Below are 26694 nucleotides of genomic sequence, written 5' to 3'. Positions count from 1 at the left end.
GAATTATTTACATCAGTGCCAACAGACAATGAATGGCACTGAGTGATGTCTGAGGTCGAATGATGAACACTGTCTGCGTACCAGTTTGTACTGCGTGAACTTCAACTGAGAAAAATAAAATAGGGACTCCCTGACAATAAGTAACAGTAATTATGAAATACTATTTCCCACTGTGTAGTTTTAAAAAATGTTATTAGTTTAAGAACAATGAGAAACATCCCATTAGAATGGGACACCCGGGAAGTTGCTCAGTCAGTCATCCATGAGATAATTTTGAAAAAATGTTGACTCTGATATACAAAGAAGATAATTACTGTTGCGATGCTCTTGTTCAGTTCAGCTGTCCTACTTCGCAAACTGAACTTCTACATCAGAACGAGCCACAATTTGCTAATGCAGGTAAGCATTTTAGCATATTTGAATTCTAGGAACACACTAGTCTTTACAATTAAAAAAAAGTATTGGTAAAAAAAAAATCTGTAAAAAAAGAATATAGTTATTGTTTACAGGGGGATTTTGACAGAAAATTCCTTTATAAATAAGAAAAACTGATTCCAAAACATTTTCTGTCAATATAGTTATTTTTTGTATCTACAGTATAATCATGTGCTGTGATCTAAATAACTAGACATGCTACAACTATTTAACAACTATTTATTTTTGATAACTGTACTGTTTTATGTGTCAACTAAATTGCAATGTGAATATGATTTTTTTTTGTATAAAACAAGCATAACTGAAGATTATGATTATGTATTTTTCCATTACCAATATTTGTTATTACAAAACTTGTCTCTTGAAAACTTGATACACTGAAGACATTATAATCTCAGCAAGTTCACTTTGTTTAGACTCAATTATGAATACACTGACATATAAAATGTATTGTTTTAGTATAAAAACTGTTAAAATATAGAGAAATAAACTGTTTATACATTTCAAATAAATAGATTTCATTAAAGTGTTTATAAATAATTTTAAGGATTGCAGTATTTTAACATAATAAATAATTGTAGTTGGGCTTTTCGCAGATTTAATTACGATTATAATATATAGGAAGCAGGACTAATCTATGTGCTCTTTCTGTAAGCAAACATGTACATTTTCTGTGCTGCTAATCTATACTATAATACTGGTGTCGTAAAACAAAGCTCACAAAGTCACTTCATGTGTAAGAAGCTTTCAAGATGTCGGACATTCTTGTGCTTCTCTGGGCATCCTTGTTCATAACTGGTAAGTAGCAATATATCCCACGATTCCGGATTTAGTTATTCATTTATTATTCATTAGGATACTGATGATATATGAAAATGTTAAAATTTTTGCATAAAATAGATCTGAAACACTTGTATTTCGATATATCAAAAAATAGCCTATTACTTGGACTAAAAAGTGTTAGGGAGTAAGTTAAATACCACCAATAATCATGTGAGAAACATAATATTCGTTATTGAATTAAAGTACAAATCTTGGCAACATTGTACTTCAGCGACTTATGTTTGTAAAAATGCAAACATGACAGCTAATCAGATACTCAGCTAATGAGCTAATAAGGGTAAAGAATGTTTAGTACTCTGTGTTTAGTACTCTATGTTTAGTACTCAATGTTTACTACTCTTTCTCTTCAATGATCCTTGGTTAAAATAATTTTAAATCATAAAAATGTTGCATGTCTAAAATCCAGTTGCAGCTCATGGGAAGTCACTCGACATGCAGACTATATACTGCACCAGTAGATGGTGTAACTAATTCATTCACTCCTTCAGAACAAGAACAATAGACATGATTGAGGGGCCAAGAGACTCTCTAATTCACCCACTCACTCACCAACTCATTCAATCCAAGAAACTTTCTCACTCACTCACTGAAGTCATCAACAGAGGGTGTCTCTCGTTCATGGTACTCGCTTGCCCTTCAGCAGCATATACTGTATGTTCAATCCCAGGTTTAGTTTCCAGTTAATTATATGCTCTTACATGCCTCACTGGCTCTTGTTGGCCATAATCAAGGAGGGAAACAGCTTTCATGTCACATTTCACAAGGGAAGGAAGCCCCTGTATCTGCATTTCATTTTCACCACACATAGTCTTAATAAAAGTATTTGTGATATCTCACATTTAGCAGACTTCATGGAAGATATGATTTTTGGGGCATATCACTCCCAGCCCTATTTGAAATAACAATGTCACAAAAAACAATATAATGTAATATTTTTGCCTTACTGCTGATTGCTTGTTTTTTTTTTCTTTCTTTCTTTTTAAGCTTGCAGTGAAACAATTCCGGAAATTTCAATGAATCTTGTTAGATTACGTGAAGATCTCCGAGTTGGTATGTGCTTTAAGTTACTGTGAAAATGTTTAGGTAGATGCTATGTGCACCCAACAATGCACTAAAAATTCCACGGCTATTAAATTGAAAATTAAAAAGTTAAAAATTAAAAAAATCTAAAATTTCTTCCCATATGCTACACAAAAGAGGGGAATTTCCCCCCCCTGTGAGAAATTCATTTCATGCCCTGTAGCTAGTGCTTATGCTAGTTACCAAGATTACTGTGTGCCTTCAGCTAGCTAACAATTACTAGAACAAGGGTACTTTTTTGTTTAATGTTTTATATTCGTATCCGACTTTGGATTGGAAAAATCCAATCACTTTCACATTAAAATAACGCTCTTCCATACATGCAACACAGTGTTTACGTTTTTGTGGACCCAAGGAGCAGGGACTGAGGAGACTGGGTCACCTTCGTCCAAAGACCCACTCAGACATAGTTATGTCTCATATGTGTGTATGAATACATAATTTTAATAATAATTCTAATAAGTAATACATATTAGCATGTTATTGTGCTTTTTTGTAGGAATTTTTAAAAAATGTTACTCAATATATTTAAATGATAAGAAACCCAGTTCAAAGCAACTTGCACCAAAATGGCAGCATATTTAAGAGTTTAAGATTATCCACCTGCTTTTAACTATTGTTCTCCATTAGGTGAATTTGCGTTTAACATTATAGCAACTGATGCAGATGATGACCCATTAAGTTACTCACTCACAGGAGAAAATTCTTTTTACTTTACTGTAAATCGAACCACAGGAAATGTAACAATACGTTCTCTTATGGACAGAGAGGTAAGTTCCTTCTCATGACTATAAGAAAAACAAATTAATAATGTAACACGCATGATTATCTGTTTGCAGCCCCTCTGTAGCACTGTATTCATTTTATCTTCCTGATTTTTTTTAATTCATACCTGTGTTTGTTACTTAATGATTCTTAAACAACATGTATAAAGTAAACATTATTTTCGAGTGCAACTAAGTAGTATTTCTTGTGGGAAAACAATTACGGTAAATATACCATTCAATAAAAAACATACTATTTGGAAAACTTTTCAAGGCAACTATTATTATTATTATTATTACTACTACACCTATTCCTACTATGTATTATCACAGCATAACTTTGCAAGGACAGTTTAATTAAGCCTTTCATATTTTTCCTTAGCAAACGGACACCTTTTTTGTAACAGTTGGTGTTTCGGATGGTGTCTACCATGAGGTGAGTACTCTTTCTCTTTTTTTATGTGTGTATGTGTACATATCTCACAAAAATATATAATTGACTGCATTTTAATAGGTTTCAAAAGAAGTTCGCATAATTTTGGATGATGCAAATGACAACAGACCGATGTTTGATCCTCCTTCATATGATATACACATCCCAGAAGTAAGTGATACTCGTGTACTTGTTGAAAATGTTCCCGCTTTTTATGTTTCTTCTTAACTTGTGGTCTTGGTTCGCATGTGAGCCTCTGTTACTCTATTGTTTTCTCAATAACGATAAATTCTCATTTCATACCAACATCATTTTAAACAAACTGCAAATATGTTTTTGCTGTGTTCCTCATATTATACTGAATTGTCTTTAAGTTGCATTAATAGTTGAAATAACAGTCATCTTTTTCCCCAGAATACTTCTGAAAACACAGTTCTGCTTCAGGTTACAGCCAATGATCCTGATGACGGTTTAGCAAAAATTGTAATTTACAAAATTGATAATGTAAGGAGACTTTTAGTAGCACTTTACTATATATCTTTAAAATCAATCCATAGCTTTAGCAAAGTCATGAAAATATATTTATTTTGATTGTTTTCTCTTATGTTGTCTAGGTTGTACCAAGTGATGGAATTGACCTGTTTTCAATCTCTAATCGAAATGGTGAAGTTAAGCTTGCAGGAAGTTTAAATTATACAAGTAAAAGCTCTTTTTATCAGTTAAAAATCAATGCATCGGTAAGTGTAGAAGGTAATAAGGTAACATATAAATCATGATAAATATACTTTCTTTTTATGGTTTTACTTGAATAAACTGTACATTATCTATTTTGCTGAATACTCACTTTGATTAAAATCCTACCTTTAATAGGACTGTGGTGGACTTTATCATGGAAAGAATATCATTCAGTCCAGTACAGCATTTGCATCCATCACTGTAATTGATGTTCCTGACCTTGATCCACAGTTTATTAATGTTCCATATGCAGTTACTGTCACTGAGAACACACCTGTAGTAAGTACTCACTGCATAAGACTTTTTCATAACAGACATGGTGATATACAGTATGTTAAAATGCAACCAGTCATAATATCACTATACAATATTTCTTTCAATTTTAGGGTCACTCTGTCTTTAAAGTGAGAGCTATAGATCCGGACAAGGGAGTCAATGCCTCCATGCTTTACCGCATTCAAAGTAAGAGTAATTTTGTTTTTCATTTAAATGTATTACACAGATATAGTGTATATGCTTTTCAGGGATGTCTCTTAACATTTGCAAGCTTACATAAATAAATGTAGAACATATGCTGAATGTCAAAATATTTTCTTGATTTCTGATACCGAAAATAAAACCTTTTTAGAACATCTTTTGCAGTAGTAAAATGCATTGCTCTGAAGTCTGTCCTGCTCTATGCTCCTGATCTGCAGGAGTTGGACAATGAAACTGAAACACTAGCTAATACAGTGTTTGAGGTTTCAAGTCTATGATTGCACTTTCCATCAGTAAGAGCAGAGCGTGAAGGTTGAATTAGCAAAGCAATAGCACAGCTGTAAATAAAATATTGCAAACCACACAACATAATAGGAGACATATCAGAGTTCAAAAGAGGACAATTTGCTGGTGTGTGTCTTGCTGGCACATCTGTGACCAGGACAGCAGGTCTTTGTGGTGTATCGAGAGCCACAGTATCCAGGGTAATGTTGGCATACCACCACAAAGGATGGACCACAGCCAAACCTTTGCTCACTTGTGCCAATGCCAGATGTCTGTTTATGTGGTGCCAACAGTGGAAATCTTGGTCTGTGGACAATGTGAAACATGTATTGTTCTCCTATGAGTCCACCTGCACTACACATACAGGAGAGTTACTGTGGAGAAGCCTCAAAGAGGCTTACTACCTGGACTGTTGTGTACCCAGAGTGCAGCATGGGGGTGGAACAGTGATGGTTTGGACTGCAATATCATGGTAATCTCTAGGCCCACTTTCTGTTCTAGATGGGCACATCACTGCCAAGGACTACTGAACCATTCTGGAGGGCCATGTTCATCCAGTGGTTCAAACATTACCTTACGGTGGTGCATACATACCCTGAAGGTGGTGCCATGTATCAGGATGATAATGCACCAATACGCACAGCAAGACTGGTGACATTGATTAAGTTGATCATCTCCCATGTCCAGCATAGTCACTGGATCTGAATATTATTGAGCCACTTTGGGGTGTTTTGGAGGAACCGCCAGGAAACATTGTCCTCCACCAGCATCACATAGTGACCTGGCCACTGTTATGCAAGAGGAATGGCTCAAAATCCACCTGGCCACTGTGCAGGACCATTGCATTGTCCTTGCATCTGTCATTCCCAAGATGAGCCGATGCTGTATTGGCCGCAGAAGGAGGCCCTACACCATACTAACAAATTATTGTGGTCTAACAACAGATGTTTCAGTTTCATGGTCGAACCCCTGTGTATACATCAATGAGCCAAAACATTATGACCACCCGCATGTGTCAATAATTTCCACTATATCGTAAAAATGATGTTTGATAAAGGCCAAATTGTTACGGCCAGATGCCTAGGTTAGAGCACCAGCGAAATGGGAAGGCTTGCAGGCTGATGACGGTCAGCTGGGGAGAGTATCTGCCGAGAGTGTCTGAGGCAGGAAAAACCGGGAGATAGGCTAGAGCTGTATTGTTAGTTGGAGTTCGTTTTAAGCCACAGGATTGTTGCTCTAGCAGTGTGCTTTGGTTCATTGTCCTATTTAAAGACAAACTTCTTCCCCAGACTTTTGGCAGAGGTAGCAGGTTTTCCTCTATATCATCTGTCCATATTATTCAACGTACATCTTCCCATCAAGCCCACAGATTGTTAGGCTCGGAAGGGTATAAAGCAATCTCAACGACATGAGGCTGCCACCCGACACCGCATAGTGTTCAAAGTTCCACTTTAGATTCATCAGACCAAACGACTTTCCACCAGAGGTAGATAGTTCAGGTTCAGAAAGTAAAAATCTTGGTCTGAATTTTTGCTTTACGGTGCAGACCTACCTACCTTTGCCTTCCACCATATTTTTTGCTTTAAAGACAAGGACAGGCCAGGATTTCTTCATTTCTACTTTTCCATAAAGGCTGTTTTTGTGTAATGCCTTGGAGATTGTCCAGATGTAGTCACTTACTCCTGCAACTTAGTCAGAGTACTTCTGTTGGTGATTGTAATTTTAGAATTTGAAACAATACAATATGAAAATAGTGTTGGGGCCAGAATACTTATTCATGGCACAATAATTTCACATTATGTTTAAATATATTGTGTTTCAATTCATTGCTACTGATGGTAGGCGGGACAGTTGGTGATGATATAATTTCCTGAAGACTGAAGCAAAGCAAAGCAAGATATAAAATGGTAACGAAAAGGAATAGTCTGCTTAACATGGACAAATTTTACCTTTACATTTTACATATTTCTCAGACAGTTTTGACCAAAGTGGTGTACAAATAAGGTAAATAGAACATTGCAAACATACATGTTGCCAAGGAGTCAACTAGGCATGAGGGTAGCTAGGTTGAGGAATGAATGTTTAGGTACAAGTGTGAAGAGTATTGGAGGAGTCACTCAACAACTTCAAACTAAGCAATAACATAGTAAGACTATTCAAGTACCAGAAGGGTGACACAAGAACATTCAATGAACATCATGTTACTCTCCAGTCTAACAAAAAATTAAGAAAACTGAAATGGTAAATCAGATTTTTTTTTGGAAAAATGATCATATTAGAAAAAAGGATCAGCCTAGTTAATGTAGAGAACATCTCACAACAACAAAATAAATTGCTTACTCCTGGAAGATACTAATTGTTGTAAGAGATGTTGCACTTTGAAATGTCAATTTACTCATAATCTTTGTCATCATAGGTAGCAAAGGACCTGATTTATTTGAGATCAGTGAAAGTACTGGTGACATATCTGTCAAAAAGCTTTTTGATAGAGAAGAATTGTTGGACATTGATACCACAGTTATACTCACCCTTATGGTAAGTGCCAGTCGTCCGGTCATTTAGAGGCAGGGACTATAGTATGGATATTTAAATGTTTTCTAATCATATTTATGTAGTTCTAGGTATTTTTGATCAAATTGTCAGGTGTCTTCTCCCTCTTGCATTCCAGGCCAGTGAAACCACAGAAAATGTTCATGGAACTTTTTCCAACACTTTGACAGATATGAAGATCACCATTGGTGATATCAATGACAACAAACCTAAGTTTTATTACTGCACTGTTAAGCTGTGCCCCTTAAACACAGAAGCAACCAGCTTCAGCGGTGATATCAATGAACATTCTTCTGTAGGTGTTTCTGTAACAGGCTTGAACATTTTTGCACGAGATCCGGACCAGGTGAGACTTACCTTTTCTTTTTCAATTTAGATTCTAGATAACTTGCAACAGGTGTACATATAAAAAATGGTGCAAGTCTTAGGAATTTATGTTTAAAGAGAATGCTTAAAGCAGGTTTTCTAGGCAGTACATGTACATTTAGTAGAGTATAGTATAGTAGTATAGTAGAGTATATTTAGTAGAGTATATAGATAGTAGAGTATATAGATAGTAGATGTATATTTATTACAAACAATTAAACATAGAATATATGCAAATGAACAACAACACACAAAAAACAAGAATTTATTCTGTTCTCCAAAACATTATTATGTTGGATGGCTTGAAGAACTTCTGCTCCTTGGAGACATCCCAGCAACTAACAGATATTTTATGTATCTGTAAAATTTCACCACCAACTTGCCTAATTGATTAACTTAATAACTTGATGAGGTATTGATCCTGTAAGGGGTAATCCTGGCCATCCAGGGCAGCTGAGTGGCTTGCTGGGGGCGTGGCTGACATTTACAAAGAAAATAAATTAATAAAGTGGGGAAAGTGATTAGTCATCATCGCCGACACACCGTAGCAACAAAAAAATGTGTCATCTGCGTTTAACTCATGTGTGACATAGCAGGGGGCAGCTAATTCAGCACCCAGGGAGCACTGCTTGGGGGGGTACCTTGCCTAAGATAGTACAGTGGTACTTTTTTGCTGGTTTGGGATTCAAACCAGCAATGTTTTGATTACAAGTGCACGTCCCTAAACATTAGGCCACCACTGCCACCCAGTACTAAGGTAACTAAGTTGGGAAAATAGATAAATCAACATTATTCCACAAAAAGAAATGGAAAAAGAAAAAGGAGAAGAAAGTAGCTGCACAACTGCAGATTCGGGCTCCTGCCTGTGAGTCATCAAAAAAAGAAAAGAAAAAAAATGTGTTCATCCTCTTCCATAGCCCCCCCCTCTTCTGGGTCCAAACTCAATTAATATGCTCTAACTTGGTATTTCTCCCCTGACCTGAGGCACATGCTTATGAGCCATTATGCAGATTTAGGAAACCCTGGGGAAGCACTGAGTCTCTTCTCCTCAGATAAGCTAAACATGTTATGCTAGCGGTTGAGCCAACAAATGCAGGAATATATTGGGCGGTTACTGCAAATACTGGGAAGGCTTTTAAATTGCTATCATATGCATAATATCACTGTACAATATATCTTATTTTTATGTGCATGTGTGTGTGTGCATATATGTATGTATGTATTATGTCCATGCTTAATTTTATGTTTGTTTCGTCATCTGAAAGAAAAATGAAAACCCAAAGCCACTGTTTGCTATTGCTCCCACTTAAAAAACATACATTCAACTTTGGTTTTGCTCAGGGTATGTGAGCAGAGTGGAGCGGGAGTGAGCACGGAAGGATTTTGGCCGGAGCGTGAGTGAGCGCGGAAGGATTTTGGCCCAAACGTGAGTGAGCATGGAAGGATTTTGGCCGGAAAGTGAGTGAGCACGGAAGGATTTTGCCCCAAATGTGAGCGAGCGCGGAAGGATTTTGGCCCAAATGTGAGCGAGCGCGGAAGGATTTTGGCCGGAGCGTGAGCGAGCGCGGAAGGATTTTGCCGGAGCGTGAGCGAGCGCGGAAGGATTTTGGTCCGAGCGTGAGCGAGCGCATAAGGATTTTGGGCGGAGCGTGAGCGAGCGCGGAAGGATTTTGGGCGGAGCGTGAGCGATCGCGGAAGTATTTTGGCCGGCGCGTGAGCGAGTGTGGAAGGATTTTGGTCGGAGCGTGAGCGAGCGCTGAAGGATTTTGGCTAGAGCGTGAGCGAGCACAGAGCAGCATATTGGAGCATCTCCTTATTTCTTATTCCATCTCACTCCACTTTCACAAGGTCACCAACTGCCACGCTTCTGGCATGACACACAGCAAATCATATGGTAAATCTATATTATTCCATAATAAACCTCAAATAAGCTACATCAAAAGCAGTGGGGTAGCTTGCAAACTCTACAGTCTATTAACAAGATAATAAAACTATTATATACAAGTAAACTTGTGTGCAGACTTGTCTCTAATTGAAAATCACACACCAACCAACTGACTGTTGGCAACCTGCTCACATCTTGAAATAAATAATTTCTCTTTAATGTGGATTTGACTGCTCAGTTATTTGATGCCAGAATACAGTTTAAGCTAAAATTAAAACACAATGCTGATTGTTTTCTTTTTTTGGAGCGATAATGAGCGGAGCAGTCTGCAGTGGCTGTGAGTGGGGGGAGGCGTATCGCTCTGTGTGCGATGTGCGGAAACTCTCGTTGCTTCACTCCACTCACATGCTCTGGTTCCGCTACACATTTTAACGCACTCTCAACTTGGGATTTGTTGTGCCTTGCACCCCTCCCACAGTGCCACTGCATCCCCCCCAGGGGGGGCGTGTCCCACACTGTGAAAGTCACTGGTCTAAACACATCTACCCTTGAAGTCATTCTGCTTATAACTAGCTAGGTGTACTCATCATGAAGTTGGGTAAAGTGAGAATGATTCCAAGGGACCCTGAATATCAGGGGCTCTAAAAAAATTTGGATTGGTCTTGGTGGGGGACCCAGTATGTCTAGCACCAGCACTGGGTGTACCTAATAAAATGACTTTACTTTTAATGCACCATCATTAAGACCTGCAGTCTCTTGAGCGGGTTATGGGAGCATAACATAAAAATCAGTCAAAAGTGAGCAAACATGCAACAAAACTAACCAAACAAAACAGACAGCTCCATCTTTTGAAGGCTGAGTTCCTCCAATCAGGAAGAGGCCACTCAGGATTGAATGAGAGTCTTCCATTGGAACATCAGAGCAATAATGACGTCTTGTCATCTATTAAAGGGATACGGTTGAGCAGCAAGAAGCACCAATCATGCGTTCTTTGTAGATCTTGTGAAAGGGACAACAACCTCATATTATTTTGATGTCTCACTGTTTTGTTCATTAACTCAGGGGCCAAATGCTACATTCAGCTTACACTTGGAAGGGCAAGACAAAGACACCTTCTATGCGTCACCTTCATCTGCCACTTCAGAGGCTCAGGTCCAAATTCATGTTAACAATCCACAAGATATTGACTATGAAGAAAAGAAAATTATGATAATTGAGGTAAGTTTGGATTATGATCTTACTGGCTGTCAAGGTTTGGGATTTGCTTACTAGAGCTATCAATTTAATGTAGTTGACAAAATGCTAGGTATGAATAAGGCAGGCCCAGCTGAAGAAGGCTGGGATCTTAACACATTCATAGCACATGGAAGCATATACCAGGGATTAATTCATATATATATATATATATATATATATATTTATGCGTGTTTTCTGTGTAGCTTTTAGAAATTTGTTAAACATGGCCAAGTAGTTGGTAGGTTTTTTTTTTATTTAAATAAGCACTTTCTGCGATGATGGAGGAGGAATATACATTTCTTGTCCCTGCAGGTTGTAGCTACTGACATCTCCAGCATGGACTGCTGTTCCACAGCAACTGTCACCATTCAGGTCAATGACATTAATGACAACACGCCAACTTTCCAGCATGAAACCTATGATATAGAAGTCAAGGAACACAGTCCAAAGGGCACAGTTATAGCCACCATTACAGTACGGCTATCTTTATTCAGATTTTTTGATGCATGGATGGGATGGATGGATTTATGATAAGTTCTATTAACTCTCTGAGTTACAGTTTAATCTTTAAATAGTCATAAAAGCAATACTGCAAGTTCAAGATCAATAGTTAAATTGCCAGTCAAATGACAGACAATGGTCAGACAATGAAAAGGTGTTCTTAAAGTTGCAAAAACATAAAGCAAGATGCTCATCTAAATAAAAACAACAGAAGGAGACAAAGAAGCCAATTTTGCAGGATTTGTAGATTATTGGACTGTTTCAAAAGATACTATGTTCGCAATTTAGTGTCACCTTTTGCATTTGGTTTTGCAGGCAGCAGATCCAGACACAGAAGATATAAACTATATCACCTACAGACTTTTACCAGACAGCATGTAAGTTTGCCACTCAAGCAGCACTAACTATATAGACACTAAAAGTTACATGTACATGTTGGAATCAGTGGTTTGAATCTTTAAATCTCTTATCCTGGTGTGATTGGAGATTTCCTTGTATGATTAGGTATTACAATATAGTTATGTGGTACTCAACTGGTTGGCTGAAACATTATCTTGGTCTAGATTTCTGCTTTCTGGACCTAAATGATCCACCTCCAGATTCTTTACCTTGCTCCCATAGCTTCTAGGAAAGGCTCTAGACGATGGATGTCGTTGGGTCCGATCACTCGGGGCCATAGCCCCGAATATTTTAAGTCTAGCCCCTTTATCCTGATGCCAGTCTCCCTTCAAAAGAAAAGTCAAGCCCCAGATAAACTTGACTTAGCCCTGGATCTTTTCAATAGCTAGATATTGCCCTGTGTTGGACCCCCACAACCCTGCAAAGAACACGTGGGTATAGAAAATAGATGGATGGATGTAACGATAGACTTATGCTGTCAGCCATGAGGTGGTTAACCCTATGAGAATACCAGGCAGTGACTGACACATCCTTTATGACTGTTTAATATTGTATGAACTGCATAATGTTTATTTTTCAGATTGAAGTACTTTAATGTCAGTCCAAGGACTGGTACCATTAAAGTGGTTGATGGCAAACTGATTGACCGTGAGGTCAGTGCATCTTTCTATGCTACTTTACAAGCAACAGACAGCAACAAACATGTAGGGAGAACTAACCTGGAGATCAGCCTCCTAGACATAAATGACATGACCCCGAACATACCCAGGGAGTCATATGTCGAGTTTGTGAAGGAAGGACTAAGTCAGCCATTATCGCTGCAAATCCATGTGAGTACTTAACGTAATTTGCCTTGGACAATGGAGCCTTTTATTATAACAAAAATGTAAATTAACATTCTGGCTGTGCTACTAATTTCACGTTAAAAGACGTCATGTCTAACCAATGAATTTATGCTGTATTTGGTATTTTCTGCAGGCCACTGATGGCGATCAAACGGCAACAAACAACAGCAAGATCCAATACAGAATCGAGAGTAGTGAGTTCAGTCATAACTTCACCATCAATATAGACACTGGAGAGTTACAAAATAAATATCAGTTAGATCGAGAAGCAATTAATCCCTTACTTAATGGGGCGATTGTGTTAAATGTAACAGCTACTGACATGGGAATACCGCCTAGAGCCACGTGTGTGAAAGTTACAGTCAATGTGGAGGTGAGGCTTTTACGGAAAAATAACATTCAGCTGCTTAACTAAATTGTTGCTAGAAAAGGATTCACTAGAAACACAATTTTTAAGTACAAATATATGAGAAATGGTGATGAAAATTTATGATTAACAGTAAACAACAGCGACAATAATAATGAAAAAATTACCTGTATATTTTCCAGGATATTAATGACAACACACCACTTTTAAAAGAAAGTAAAAATGAATTTTTCATCAAGGAACGGGAAAAAGGTAATTAAACATTTGCTGTTCATTGTCACGTCTGGTCCAGGATCGAATAAGGTCACACCCGTATCCAGATTTCTCCAGTATATAATTATAATTACCCAAATGGCAAAGCAATTATTTAAGCCCAATCGGGTAAATATTTCTTTGCTCAGTTTTGAGGTTTTGAAGTTATACTCAATATATACAGGATACATTAACAAATATTGAAGCAGAATGCAGCAGTGAAGTCGTCTATATTACAGCTTTCCCTTTCCAGGGTCATTTGTGGGCTCAGTGTTTGCTGATGATGCCGACCAAACAGAGATTAACAATCGCATCTCTTTTCGTATCACTGATGGCAGCTTTGGGAACTTCATTATCATCTCCTCAGCAGAAGACAATGGGGGCTTTTTCGGTAACATATCTGTGGACCCAGATGTTGAGCTGGATTATGAGCGGGGGCAAAGGCTATACACTCTAACAATTGAGGCCACAGATCTGGGGCAGAGAAAGGATACAGTAAAAGTGAAGGTGAATGTGCTGGATGTAAATGACGAGCGACCAACGTTGCCTAAAGATTTGACGTGGCATGTAGCTGAGAATACCACTGGTCTGGGGGTGGTGGGTACAATAGTCGGCGGGGATCTGGACAGTAACCACTCCCTGATTTATGAGCTCATCTCCATGCACTGTTACTGCAATGCAACCATGGGTCCATGTGATAAGGAATGGTTCATAGTGGAGCCTACAGGTGCTGTCATGGTCAACGAGGAATTCATGATTGACTATGAGAAGTGTACTCAAGTTCTGCTGGAAGTCCAAGTGGTGGATATTTTCACAGAGAAAGGGGTGAATACCAGTCTTCCAGGTTAGTGGGGGAAAGGTTCATCACTCATAATTTAAAATAAATAAATAAGTGGGAAAAAAAGGTTTTCAGTGCTCTTTAAAGTAAAATATCTCCTTAACATGTTGAGTAGCTCTTAAAAAATAGGATAAATGAAAATTTACTTACATTTATATTTTTTCCAAATAGTATAATATTTATATTCTGAATTTTTTGACAACTGCCCATAATTTACAGTTTATTTAATTCTGTTTATTTTTTAGCTAAACTGGCAATTAGTATTGATGACCTGAATGACAATATTCCTGTCTTCATGATCCCTGATGGACTGTTTGGTAAGATTTTTTACTTATGGGAATTTACATAACCTTACGCAAATTTGATGGGTTATATACTGGAATTTGCTTACTAATTTGCTTAGGAAAACAATGTTTCATGTTATTGCCTTTTTAATTAAATTGGAAACCATCTCTTTTATTTTCAAATTTTAAGTATGTCTGCACAAGTACAAATGGTTTTAGTTTTCAGCTTGATGTATAAGTTCTAAATAAGTAAATAACTTTTCTCTTAAGTTGTTCTTACTGAAAGTACTGAACAGGGGACGATCGCTGCTTCTGTCTCTGTAAGTGGATTTTGTGTGTGTGTGTGTGTGTTCTTTTTTTTGTACATTCAAAGTTTTGAATGTATAAATGCCTGATTTAAAACTTGTTCATTGCTGCTTGTTTCTCAACACAAGTAAGATCGGGAGTTACAATAGAGAATTCAATCTAATATTTAGCAATTTAACCCCAAATTTCCGTGTTACAGTAAATATATATATGTGGTGTTTTTGTTAAGATTTTTGTTAAAAATATAGTTACCATCTCTTGGTCTTAATATCATAGCTTGGTTGCCATTTTTAAGTTTAAAATTTTCTTATATATTTTATGTTTAATATTCCAAAGGCCTTTGATCGGGATTCTGGAAAAAACAAGGTGATCCAGTTCAGTGTATTATCAGTAGAATTTATTGACACTAATAATGTGCAATGGCCAATGGATAAAATCTTCAGTGCTGAGACAACGGCAGAACAAAATCACTACAAAGGGAGTATCAGGTACATTTTCAAAAGTTCATATTATATATATATATATATACACACACACACCTTAACCATAAGTAACCAAACAAAACACGCGACTTTTGGAATTTTTAGGTTTTTAATTGTATTCTTGTGGGGACATGAGAAATGCCTCCCACAACATCAAAATAACAGGTTTTATTACATTGTGGGGAACATTTTGTCCCCACAATGTAATATAAACATAATCCACACACACAAACACACACACACACACACAGAGCGATCAGCCATAACATTGAAACCACCTGTCTAACACTGTGACCAGAAAGGGACTGGATTTTGCTTCCCACACACATCAATGAACCTTGGGTACCCATGACCCTGTCTCCAGGTTGTGTGTGTGTGTGTGGATTAGGTTTGTCTGTCTGTCTCTGTGTGTGTGTGTGTGTGTGGATTAGATTTGTCTGTCTGTGTGTGTGTGTGTGTGTGTGTGTGGATTAGGTTTGTGTGTGTTTGTTAATTTTGCATTGACTGTGTTTAGGTGCCTTGCCAGTCTCGACAGTAACTTAAAAGGAAAATATCTGATTACTATTGAAGCAAAAGACACTGGAAACCTAGGAGTGACAACTCAGATTGAGGTAAAGTCTTAAGATTTGTTCTATTATTTTGTATTTTGTTTTAAATTACATCAGCAGCATTTATGGTGATAATAATTTCATAAACAATTAAATCTTATGGCATTATGCATTTGAAAAAAGATATAAATGTACCATGTAATATTCTTTCTGCCTGCAGATTTATACTATTGACAGATCCTATCGTGTCGGCCTTCGTTTTGAATCATCAGTGGCAGAAATCAACAGAAATCTGAACCACATTAAAGGGTATCCCTGTGTTTTAGTTGCACAGCATAAATATGTACTCATGTTATATATTATATGAACAAGCAGACTGAATGCTTCACAGGATGACTGAATGCTTCACAGGATGACTGAATCCTTCACAGGATGACTGAATGCTTCACAGGGTCTGATATTTTCAGCTGAGGAGTTGGGCATGATGCCTAATAACTGTTATTGTCGCTTCCTTTTATTGTATATTAACAATAGACATAAATCCAGAGAAGGGGCGGCATGGTTGTGCAGTGGTTAGCACTGTTGCCTCACACCTCTGGGACCTGGGTTCGAATCTCCGCCTGGGTCACATGTGTGTGGAGTTTGCATGTTCTCCCCATGTCGTCATAGGGTTTCCTCCGGGTACTCCGGTTTCCCCCCACAGACCAAAAACATGCTGAGGCTAATTGGACTTGCTAAATTGCCCATAGGAATGCATGTGAGAGTGAATGGTGTGTGAGTGTGCCCTGTGATGGGCTGCCCCCCCCATCCTGGGTTGTTCCCAGCCTCGTGCCCATTGCTTCCGGGATAGGCTCCGGACCCCCCGCGACCCAGTAGGATAAGCGGTTTGGAAAATGGATGGATGGATAAATCCAGAGATGTTAAATTATATTCGAATACATAATTTAGATGGTCAAACTTATTTGCTACTTACTCCTTGAAAGAAACGTATAGAGAATGTATGGTGATTGTCATACTGCAAGATATGGGAACAAAAATGTGGGAAGAAGAAGAAAAATGTGAGAATTATGAAATATTTAGATATTTAACAAAGCAGAGAATTCTACTAGAGCAAAACAAAATAGATCCTGTTGCCTTCTACATTTTTCAATTAAATGTAAAATATATGACCATGAGGTGTTTGACTGAACAAATAATGTGTCTAGTCTAGACTGTCTGCAGATATCGTTTAAGTAAACATTTGTTGTATATTAATATAACAGTGAGAAATGCAAATCTCTAACTACAGGGTTCTTTCAGCGACAACTAAATCATTTGTTCAAATTTTGGAAGTTGCAGCTGAAAGTACAGATCAAAGGTACAAATTTAAATATATTTTTAACTAAGTCATGTCTTCTAACTCATTGATAAATTATCATGAATTTAACAAAAATCCCCCATCTAGAAGTAAAATATTGCATACATACTTCATATAGTGACTTATTGGTAAAGAGCAGAAAACTAATAAAAATTGTTGTTAGTGTACAAATTTATTACAAGTACTGACATGTACATATGCTCTGAATGTGTAATTCCTCTGGACAGTCAAACAAAAAGCATGTTATATTAAATTAAAACCAAAGTGAAGATGTTGACACTGGTATAGCTGCAGTCATCGGAAATTAATTCATATTGTCATAGAAGTGGCAGTAATTCATTGTCATAGAAGTAGCAATGATTAATAACAGGAAAATTCACAAATTAATATGTTCAATTTCCTGCCATGAAATGCAGATGTTTGAACTGTAGAATTGTAAATTCTTTGATACAGTACTACTAATCCTTATTTGCCTTCTAATTACAGGGATCTTTCCCTAAAAACTAAAGCTAGCATTAATAATTCAGAAAAGGTGATAGAAAGCACATAGCAGATGTAAGAATTTGCATATTCCTGTACTAAATTCAGAAACTATATTAATTTATTAAATGGATCAATTTTCAGAACCTCAGAGATTACTGTTTTGGGAGTATATTTCATATACCCCAATGGAAGTGCCATCAGTTCTGACACAGTTGAAAGAATACTGCAAGAAGACCTATATCATGCAAACATTTTGCGGAAATATGGCCTCACATACATCGTAAGTATATTATAACCTATTTAAATCTGTCACCTTCAGTTTCACGGGCTTGTAAACAGGCTTAAGGGGTTATGTATATTATATATATGAGTACACACACACACACACACACACACACACACACACACACACACACACACAAAAGATGCCAGGCTTCTTTAAAGGTGGAAACTCCTTCACATCAGCATGACTCACTTTAATTAAAACCTTGTAGATTTAGACCAATCAGCACCAACTGAGTTTCATTAGTTGACCAACCAAAGCTTCTGTGGGTTTGTGGTTTTAGTGATCCAAAGACATACAGGGTAGTATTCAGTTTCAATTTAATTTTATCAGACAAAAAGACTTTCTACTAGAGGTGGATAGTTTAGGTCCAGAAGATAAAAAAAAAAAAAAAAAAACTGATTTTGTTTCAACAAACCAATTGAGTGACTGACACTTTTTTCTTAGTGGGTTGGTTAAACAAAATCTTAGTCTGGATTTTTACTTTCGGGACCTGAACTATCCACCTCTGACTATTGAAATTCAAATCCATTCCAAGTCAGTCCTCTTATATCACTGTACTTTCTGCTGTCTTGCAGATATTAACTTCTAACTTCATTCATGTTTTTGGAATATTTATCTGAATACATGTTCACAAGTTTCTATGTTTTTTAACTATTAGGAGATTAAACCCTCACAATGTCTTTCTCTGCTTCAGGTGTCGGGTGGAGTAGAAATAAAGGAGGTTGATCTTGTGTTTCTCGCACTGATTGGCTTGGTAGCAGGCCTTGGGATAATTTTGGCTATTATGATCACATCGCTTGTCTGTACACAGAAAACGTGAGTAGAAAATATACTCGCAGGGATCTCTTGTAGAATGGCAGGACCCCACTGTGATTATTGAATAGTCATAACACTCACATGTTGAAAGGTGCTGGAGATATTCTCACAGACATGATGGAGCCTGATGGTCTAGTGACATTACTGACAATGAGGACCAGTTACGTAATGAAGCACAATGCAAAACACCTGTGCGTGGAAATATGACTCTGGATTGATTCTTTGATATTTACAAATGTAACGATGATACTGATTTACATTGTTGCTCTTCTGTTTCCATTTGTAATGATACTTTTACCTATTAATTATTACTTTGAATATGTTGGGGAGGGTGTTAAATAAAAATAGGCTATATTGAAATAGGAAATGAGATAAATTATATGTGTGAAGGCAAACATTCACTATACTGCATACACTAAATATATAATCTTATATTCAATGCTGATGTGTGATAAACGGCACAATGTTGCTTTATGTCCATGGAACTAAGCCTTTTTCATCACTATGGTAACAGCAGCTCTATAAACTATGTGGCATTTTTTTTCTTTTGAAAGGAAGCCTTGCTGGCATTGATTCAGCATGGGGGATGAGTATGACTGATAAATGCATATTGTCAATTTTTGTGCTTGAAAAATGAAAAGACAAAAGCTGAAGCCAAAAGATTTACAAAGCATTTAAAATGGAAAATTCAAAATACAAAAAAACCCATAAAAGATCGTCAATGTTTCTAGTTACTGATTGCCCAGTATTTTAGTTTCCTCTTAATCCATTATCAGATTGATATCAGCAGTGTTACAAAAATGCTTAATTAAATTAATATAGTAATACAGTAAAATACCAGATAACTGCAAAATATATCAGTAGAACAATACTGCCAGGCATACAGATTGGGTAATGCATATAACACTATAATAGTTATTAAAAATGTATTGAAATATCAAATGGAATATGAAAGGGCATTTCATTGAGGATAAATGGACAGTGTTACATGTATTTTTTTTTTCGGTAGTGGATATTGGCATAAAATAATGGCTGTTATCTTATAAGTGTTTTCTGTCTTATAGTTTAAAACCAGTATCTAGCATCTGTATACATTTCCCAATAAATGCCAAGTATCAAAGACAAGTAAATAATAAATATTAAAAATTATTATTTTAAGTTGAATGGAAAATGGGTTCGTTTTCCACTACTGTTTATTTTTGAATATATTGTCATCCTTTGCAAATAATAAGTTTTGATGGCTGTTTCATGGAGTAGAAAAGATGTCTTGCCACAGTTTTAGACATTATCAGCTGTTTAACAAAACATGTTGGTTTTTAGTTTAAATTACACTAATATCTTTTTTTAGAGTGTATTTATAAAGGCACCTGTTTGGGTGGGACATTGGCGGCTTGAATCTCACCAGGGATTCACACTTACAGCCTTGTGCGTGTGGATTTGCACGTTCTACATGCATGTGTCTCCCATTTCCTCCCACAGTCCAGCTACACGTAGTTTAGATGAATTCGTGTCCACAGTAGCTCATAGTTTGTCAGTGTGTGGCCTACCTTACAGAAAACGAAACGACAGATAATGTTTCTAGGCGAATATGTGAATTCTGCATGCCATGTTTTGAAATATGTGGCATGGCGGTAATTGTAATATACATACAAAAGGGCTATTAGCTTATCGACAGCGTCTGTTGTTTTAGCTACAGAAGGAAGCTGAAAGCAGCCAAGGCCATGAACACAGCAGCAATGATGCAAACAGAGAGTCACAAGAGCTGTGCAGTAGTGCCTGGTACCAATAAGTACACAACAGAGGGGTAAGTCCAAAATAATACATCCTTGTTGAACATATTTGATGGGACATATTCGAATGGAGAAGTAACTGTAGCTCAGATTCAAAGGCTTGTGTGTACTTATATGTTCTATTTGAGGGCCAACCCTGTGCTGAATCTGAAAATTGATGAAGCCACAGACCTTCTGAGCTTTGATCAAGAAGGTTGCTGTGCTGACAGACTTGGGTAAGATGGTAGAAACTCCACCATTTTCTCCATTGACATTGGCTATCACTTATATACTGTTTAAATGTTATAATAACTGGTGTACATATTTTCATGCAGGGTTGGCTTGGTGGTGCAGTGGTTAGCACTGTTGCCTCATACCTCTGGGACCCGGGTTCAAGTCTCCGCCTGGGTCACATGTGTGTGGAGTTTGCATGTTCTCCCCATGTCGTCGTGGGGTTCCCTCCGGTACTCCGGTTTCCCCCCACAGTCCAAAAACATGCTGAGGCTAATTGGAGTTACTAAATTGCCCATAGGTGTGAATGGTGTGTGAATGGTGTCTGAGTGTGCCCTGCGATGGGCTGGCCCCCTATCCTGGGTTGTTCCCTGCCTCGTGCCCATTGCTTCCGGGATAGGCTCCGGACCCCCCGCGACCCAGTAGGATAAGCGGTTTGGAAAATGGATGGATGGATGGATATTTTCATGCAAAAATGACATTCAGTTCCATCCTAATAACAGTGTCTGTGGACTTTTACTTGGTATGGCAGTAACAATATCAAATCAATGGCTAAATAACTGTCCAGTTAGCTAAAATAGAGAGGCCCAGATGTTGAAGTGGTGCCATGGTTAGTGCTGTGGCCTCAGATCCCTGGGACCCGGGTTCTAGTCTCCACCTGGGTCACATGCGTGTGGACTTTGCATGTTCGCCCTGTGTTGTTGTGGGGTTTCCTCCTGGTTGTCTGGTTTCCCCCCACAGTCCAGAAACATGCTAAGGTATTTCCTGCCTTGTGGTTGTAGCTTTGATGGGCTCCAGACCCCTATTACCTCGAATAAGACAAGTAGGTATAGAAAACGGATGGATAAGTGAACATAAACATAAAGCCTCTGTCCCATATACCCCACTTGAGTGCAAGCGCACTGAGATACTATGCAATTTGTTGATGTAAGATGCAAAATGTGCAAGTGTACCGTACGCAAAGAGCTCGGGTGCCCGGCATTTCTTGAAAACAATGGGATACACCTGATATCTGAAGAGGTGAACAAAAAACATGCTACAGCTATATCATCATTTGTGTTAGTTGTGTCTGGGGGTTGTTCTCCACTGTAGCTTAAACTATATAAACATTTGTTGTACACCTTTGTGCAGCTGACACTCAGCAAAGCCGGTGCCCTAATTTGCTGACAGACTTCCTTGTGTTTGATGTAAACATTAGTTATCACTGATGCAGTGCATTGTGGTCTATATACTTAGCTTCCGTGCTGTAAGTGTGAATAAAATGCACATTAAGTGCTCTGCATTTGGTTTATTTGAGGGATGCTTGCGCTAGATCAGTGCTCAAAATACTTAACTGGTTTAGCCTATTTATCAAAATGTGATGATCAAGAGTATTTAGTGCTGCACAGACATCAAAACAAAGCATTCTCCTACATCAGCAGAGTGCAGTCGACAGAAGCCAGTTTGAAACTTATCATAAACCTAATGTGCCTCCAAAAGTCTTGCAAATTGACCAGTTGCAACCTATTCTTAGATTTCAGGTAAAACAGGCAACATAGCTATAGGCATGTAATTTACAGTTAGGGTTGGATCAAGATTTGCTTTTCAAAGCAAAGGAAAACAATAGGATACTTACAAAAGGAAGGAAAGTGATCTGATAAAAGGGAAAGATTAATGACTAAGATTATAGAAGGGCCAAAAGACTCAAACATTTTTTAAAATAGAGAATAACGTTAAATTGCATCCAGCCCTGCATGCGGTCCTGCAACTTGCAGGGAAAATTTGGGAGTTGGTGGCAGGATTGGTACTCCAGTCACAGTAAAATCTTCACATAGCTCTGGAAAAGCAGACAGGACTCTATTTTGCTCTCTGCGGGAGGAGCTCTGCAGCAGCCACCCACAGGAAGGCTGCATACATGATGAAGGGGATGAGAGAAAGCCCCCGGAGGAAAAGTCGAATCTGCTAGAGAGCCAATTGGGGCAGGTCTGCTGGGGAGCGGGACTGGTGTGGTGCTGGGGAGTCACCTCCTGCTTGGCAGCACCCAGGTCCTAATCTCAGGTGGCCTGTCAAGGTAGGCATGTGGAACACCTTGTCACTCTGGTATGATGACCATCTTCCTCTGCTTTCGGAGGAACTTTTGTAAACTCCAGATTTCAGTGCTGGCACTCTCCGAGGAGTGCAAACCGGGGAGTGGCCAGACCTCTGTAGGTTGATGCACCTATTATTAGTCTGGTCACCCTGATGGCTGCCATACTCAGGGAGTAGGTGTTGCTGTGGCAGATCTGCAGGATCCATACAGTATGAGTGCCCAGTTTGTGAATTCTGTCCACTTATTGTTGCTACTCTGACGATTCAGCTTAGGTTCAGTAGGATGCTCCATATGAAGAAAATGAGGCTGGACCTGGTCAGAATCAAAGATCAAGCTGCTTCTAATGTGTTTGTGCGAGGAGCTTGTAGACGTGGATGTAAAGAAGTACTGATTTATATAGGGAAGCTAATTCTCACCCGGTGGCATCCGTTGTAGGGTGCCTGATCAGAAAACTTATATTATAGTTATAATACACCTATAAAATTATAGCACACCTCTGATGGGGCTATTTTATAGCTGGTTAATAGCACGTTAATATACCACTCCAGTCCAGATGCACGTTGGGTGATTATGTAATTGTGCTTTATCTGCATGCATGCACAACTACACCATAAACCCAAAAATACTTTCGGGAGAACAATAGCATTTTAACTTAAGCTTCTGCTGCAGCCGAAAAAGGAAAAAAAAAACTAACGTGGGGACCTGTGTGACGACTCCAATGGCCAAGGCGCATAGTGCCTGCTCAAAATGCGGTAGGACTAACAAATAGGACCCTTAACAGCCTTTTGTAGTGGGTGTGACTGTCGATTCTAATGTGATGTGGGAGTCTTGTCTCTGTGACGGAACCTCTGCATACTTCCCAGTTGATTCTGGGGTTCGTCAGGGGTATGTTCTTGCTTCTATGCCATGCAATGCTTGCATGTACTGGGTGTTTGGCAGGGTCATGGGGTCCAACGGATGCTGTGATTTTCGCGGAGTCAATGGAGACTCTGATCAGGGCTCTTGAAGGAGTCTGAGTGTCTGGGCTTGAAAATGTCCTTGATAAAATCCAGGCCTTTAATTACCTCTTGGGCACAGCTGTAAGCAGTGTTCCTGTCTGTCAACCACATCAAGAGGTTCGCTTACCTTGGCAGTGACATCCATGTCTCTGGTGACTCTTACTATGAAGACAATAGACGGATTGGAAGAGCAGGGGGGTCATGAGGTTGTTTCAGAGGGGTGTGTGGTGCTCCTGATATGTTTGTAAGATGATGTTAGAGTCCTGGTGCTCCCTGTTTTGATGTATGGTTGCAAGATATGGATGCTATCTAGTGACCTGAGACTGGACTCCTATGGTACTGTGTCCCTTCAGAGAATCCTTGGGTACCACTGGTTAGACTTTGTGTCGAACGAGTGGTTGCTCAGGGAGTTCCAAATGAGACACATTACCTGCATTATTAGGGAATGTCAGTTATCGGCACTATGGCCACTATTTCCCTGAGGGTGATCCAGCTCACAGGATCCTCAATGCTGAGGACCCAAGCGGCAGGACCAGGCCAAGGGTACGCCCACGTAACACCTGGCTGTGGTAGATAGACAGCCATTTCCTGGACTGCGTGTTTGCCAGGGGCAGCTCAGCAACTGGGAACCCGAGGTGTTTCATCGTGTAGTGGGTGCAGTAACACGCAGTACCAGTGCATGCTACCCAAACTGGCTTGATTTTGAGTTGGCAGAAAATCAACAAGGCTGGATGAAGGTTTCAATTTACCTACTAAGTCATTGATATCATCTAAAATAACGGAATGAGATGACTTACTGCTGTAACTGAATTAATCCATATTAGGGTAATAATTTCTGAAGCTGTTTGAATACATTCAAAATACACAGTTTTTGATGGCAATTTTACATTTAACCTTAGTCATCAGTATATCAAAAGTTCCTAATGCCTCTTTTGTCCATCTTAACTCCACATTTGATTTCTTTCTGTCCTACTTTTCTCATTATACATTGTATGTACACGTTACATAGTCATAGTGATAGTATTGACCCTTACAAAACACCTTCGCCAGTCTGAAACCAGGGTCTTCATATTTTCTCCTGTCTAGTGCTGAGATTCTTCATATTGCTGAGGTACACCTGTTATCCTAAGAACATTCCATAATTTAAATGGTCAGCTTAATAAAAAATATTGTTGTAATCAAGCTGCCCTATTAATTTCCAGAAAGAGATCAAATAAAAACGATTCTAGTTCTAGTACTAACCTGTAAATCTCTGATGTCTGTTTGATTCATGACTTGTGCTTTAGTTTTCTGTGTTACGTTTTAGCCTCGATTCCTTGGGCTGCAACGCTGACCTGAACTTGACTGAAAAAGATATCATGCCAATGATGGTAAAAATAATACTGTAATACATCTTCTCTCCCTAAACTGCTTTTACATACCCCAACATTTAGTTATTATTAAAGAAGTCTATGAAAAAGATTCATATTAATAGTCAAAAGTCACATCAAATCAGATTTTGTTTTGCCACATGTCTGAATTTGCAGACCACTAGAAAGGACATTGATGTATATGTCTTTGCATCTTGTTAGGTAATTGCGGAAGAGGATGAGGAGGATGGTAGTGACATACAGTTGGACAACAGGAACACTGAGCTGTTTGAAGCTGCTTTGGCACAACAGGACGAAAATAAAGCCTCAAATATTGGGGAAAGCTATGACAATCCCACCTTCAGCATCACTGACCTTTAAGCATTGTCTTGGGAATACAGGGATGTTTGTCCAGTTCTGAAAAACCCACTAAGATGAGAAGAAACCGTTATTGTTCATTTACATACTTTAGCACTATTGCCTCACACCTCTGGGACCAGGGTTCGAGTCTTGCTAAATTCCCCATAGGTGTGAATGGTGTGTGTGTCCTTTGATGGGTTGGTATCCCGTTCTGGGTTGTTCCCTGTCTTGTAGACCCCTTGCAATCCTGAGTAGGACAACGTTACAGGAGATAGATAGATGGATGTCTACTGAAACAAGATATTAATGTGGAATTAGGTTCACTTTATGTTTTAAAAAAAATCCATTCTATAGATCTGGTGCTTAAACGTTGATTAGACTCTATACGATTTACATTATATTTTATTAATATATTTTAATGCACATTACAAAAACAGTGTGTAACATTTTATGAGTAGTTTGAATTTGAATTGTCTTGTAGCGGCAGTCATTTAGTAGAGCTGACAAAATGTAGTGTATTAATTACTTGCTTAAAATTTATGTGCAATGATTTATTTATATATATATATATATATTAACGTAAAAAACATTTTTCTTAGTACTGTAATTCAGCCTCTAAATAATGTTGAGGTATTTTCTGCATCTTTTTGACCATGATACTACCAGGAAAAATAAAATAAAAGATTCAAATAATCAGATTTACATTGTACTTACACATTCGTAAAACTTTTTAACTTTTGTAATTCAATGTAAAAATGCTAAATGGAGCATATTTCTGTCAGCTGAAACCTCTGAAATGTGTTTGAATATTTTTTACAGCTATTCAACTATTCTTGGGTAACATAATTGTAATTTAGTTGCATTAGTCTAGTTTTAATATTGTAAAGAAAGCTGGGGCACAGGAACATGCTAAATGTAACATTTCCATTTAAAAGTCATTTTCTTTATTTAAGAGTATTTTAGAATTTATACAAACAGTGTTCAGCACTTCATTTCACTTTTAAAGCATACGATACATTATTCAGAATTTAAGTACATAACAATGGTGGTACTAGGTAAATCTGGT

General features: G+C 38.1%; 1 protein-coding gene across 1 annotated transcript; it reads left to right on the top strand.

The window, feature by feature from the left end:
• Window positions 1-1187: 1187 nt before the first annotated feature.
• LOC125750153 (cadherin-related family member 2-like) lies at window positions 1188-25649 on the top strand. The gene is made up of 25 exons (XM_049027564.1): window positions 1188-1233; window positions 2263-2328; window positions 2989-3128; window positions 3637-3726; window positions 3970-4059; window positions 4170-4292; window positions 4426-4569; window positions 4677-4752; window positions 7469-7587; window positions 7721-7948; window positions 10916-11071; window positions 11402-11563; window positions 11906-11967; window positions 12570-12819; window positions 12968-13207; window positions 13384-13453; window positions 13707-14288; window positions 14537-14603; window positions 15878-15974; window positions 16132-16254; window positions 18732-18853; window positions 20544-20657; window positions 20772-20858; window positions 25226-25289; window positions 25491-25649. Exons 1-25 carry the CDS (start codon window positions 1188-1190, stop codon window positions 25647-25649), a joined length of 3477 nt encoding a protein of 1158 aa, XP_048883521.1.
• The last annotated feature ends 1045 nt before the right edge of the window (window positions 25650-26694 follow it).

The sequence above is a fragment of the Brienomyrus brachyistius genome, chromosome 10 (assembly GCF_023856365.1).
Source record: "Brienomyrus brachyistius isolate T26 chromosome 10, BBRACH_0.4, whole genome shotgun sequence".
Taxonomy (NCBI): domain Eukaryota; kingdom Metazoa; phylum Chordata; class Actinopteri; order Osteoglossiformes; family Mormyridae; genus Brienomyrus; species Brienomyrus brachyistius.
This window is presented reverse-complemented; position numbering and strand designations above follow the sequence as displayed.

Excerpts from the sequence above, each read along its gene's own strand:
- LOC125750153 (XM_049027564.1), top strand. The coding sequence starts at position 1,188 with ATGTCGGACATTCTTGTGCTTCTCTGGGCATCCTTGTTCATAACTG. Across the intron at positions 4,753-7,468 it reads CATGCTTTACCGCATTCAAA|GTAGCAAAGGACCTGATTTA; the intron begins GTAAGAGTAATT and ends TTGTCATCATAG. Across the intron at positions 14,289-14,536 it reads AGAGAAAGGGGTGAATACCA|CTAAACTGGCAATTAGTATT; the intron begins GTCTTCCAGGTT and ends TTTATTTTTTAG.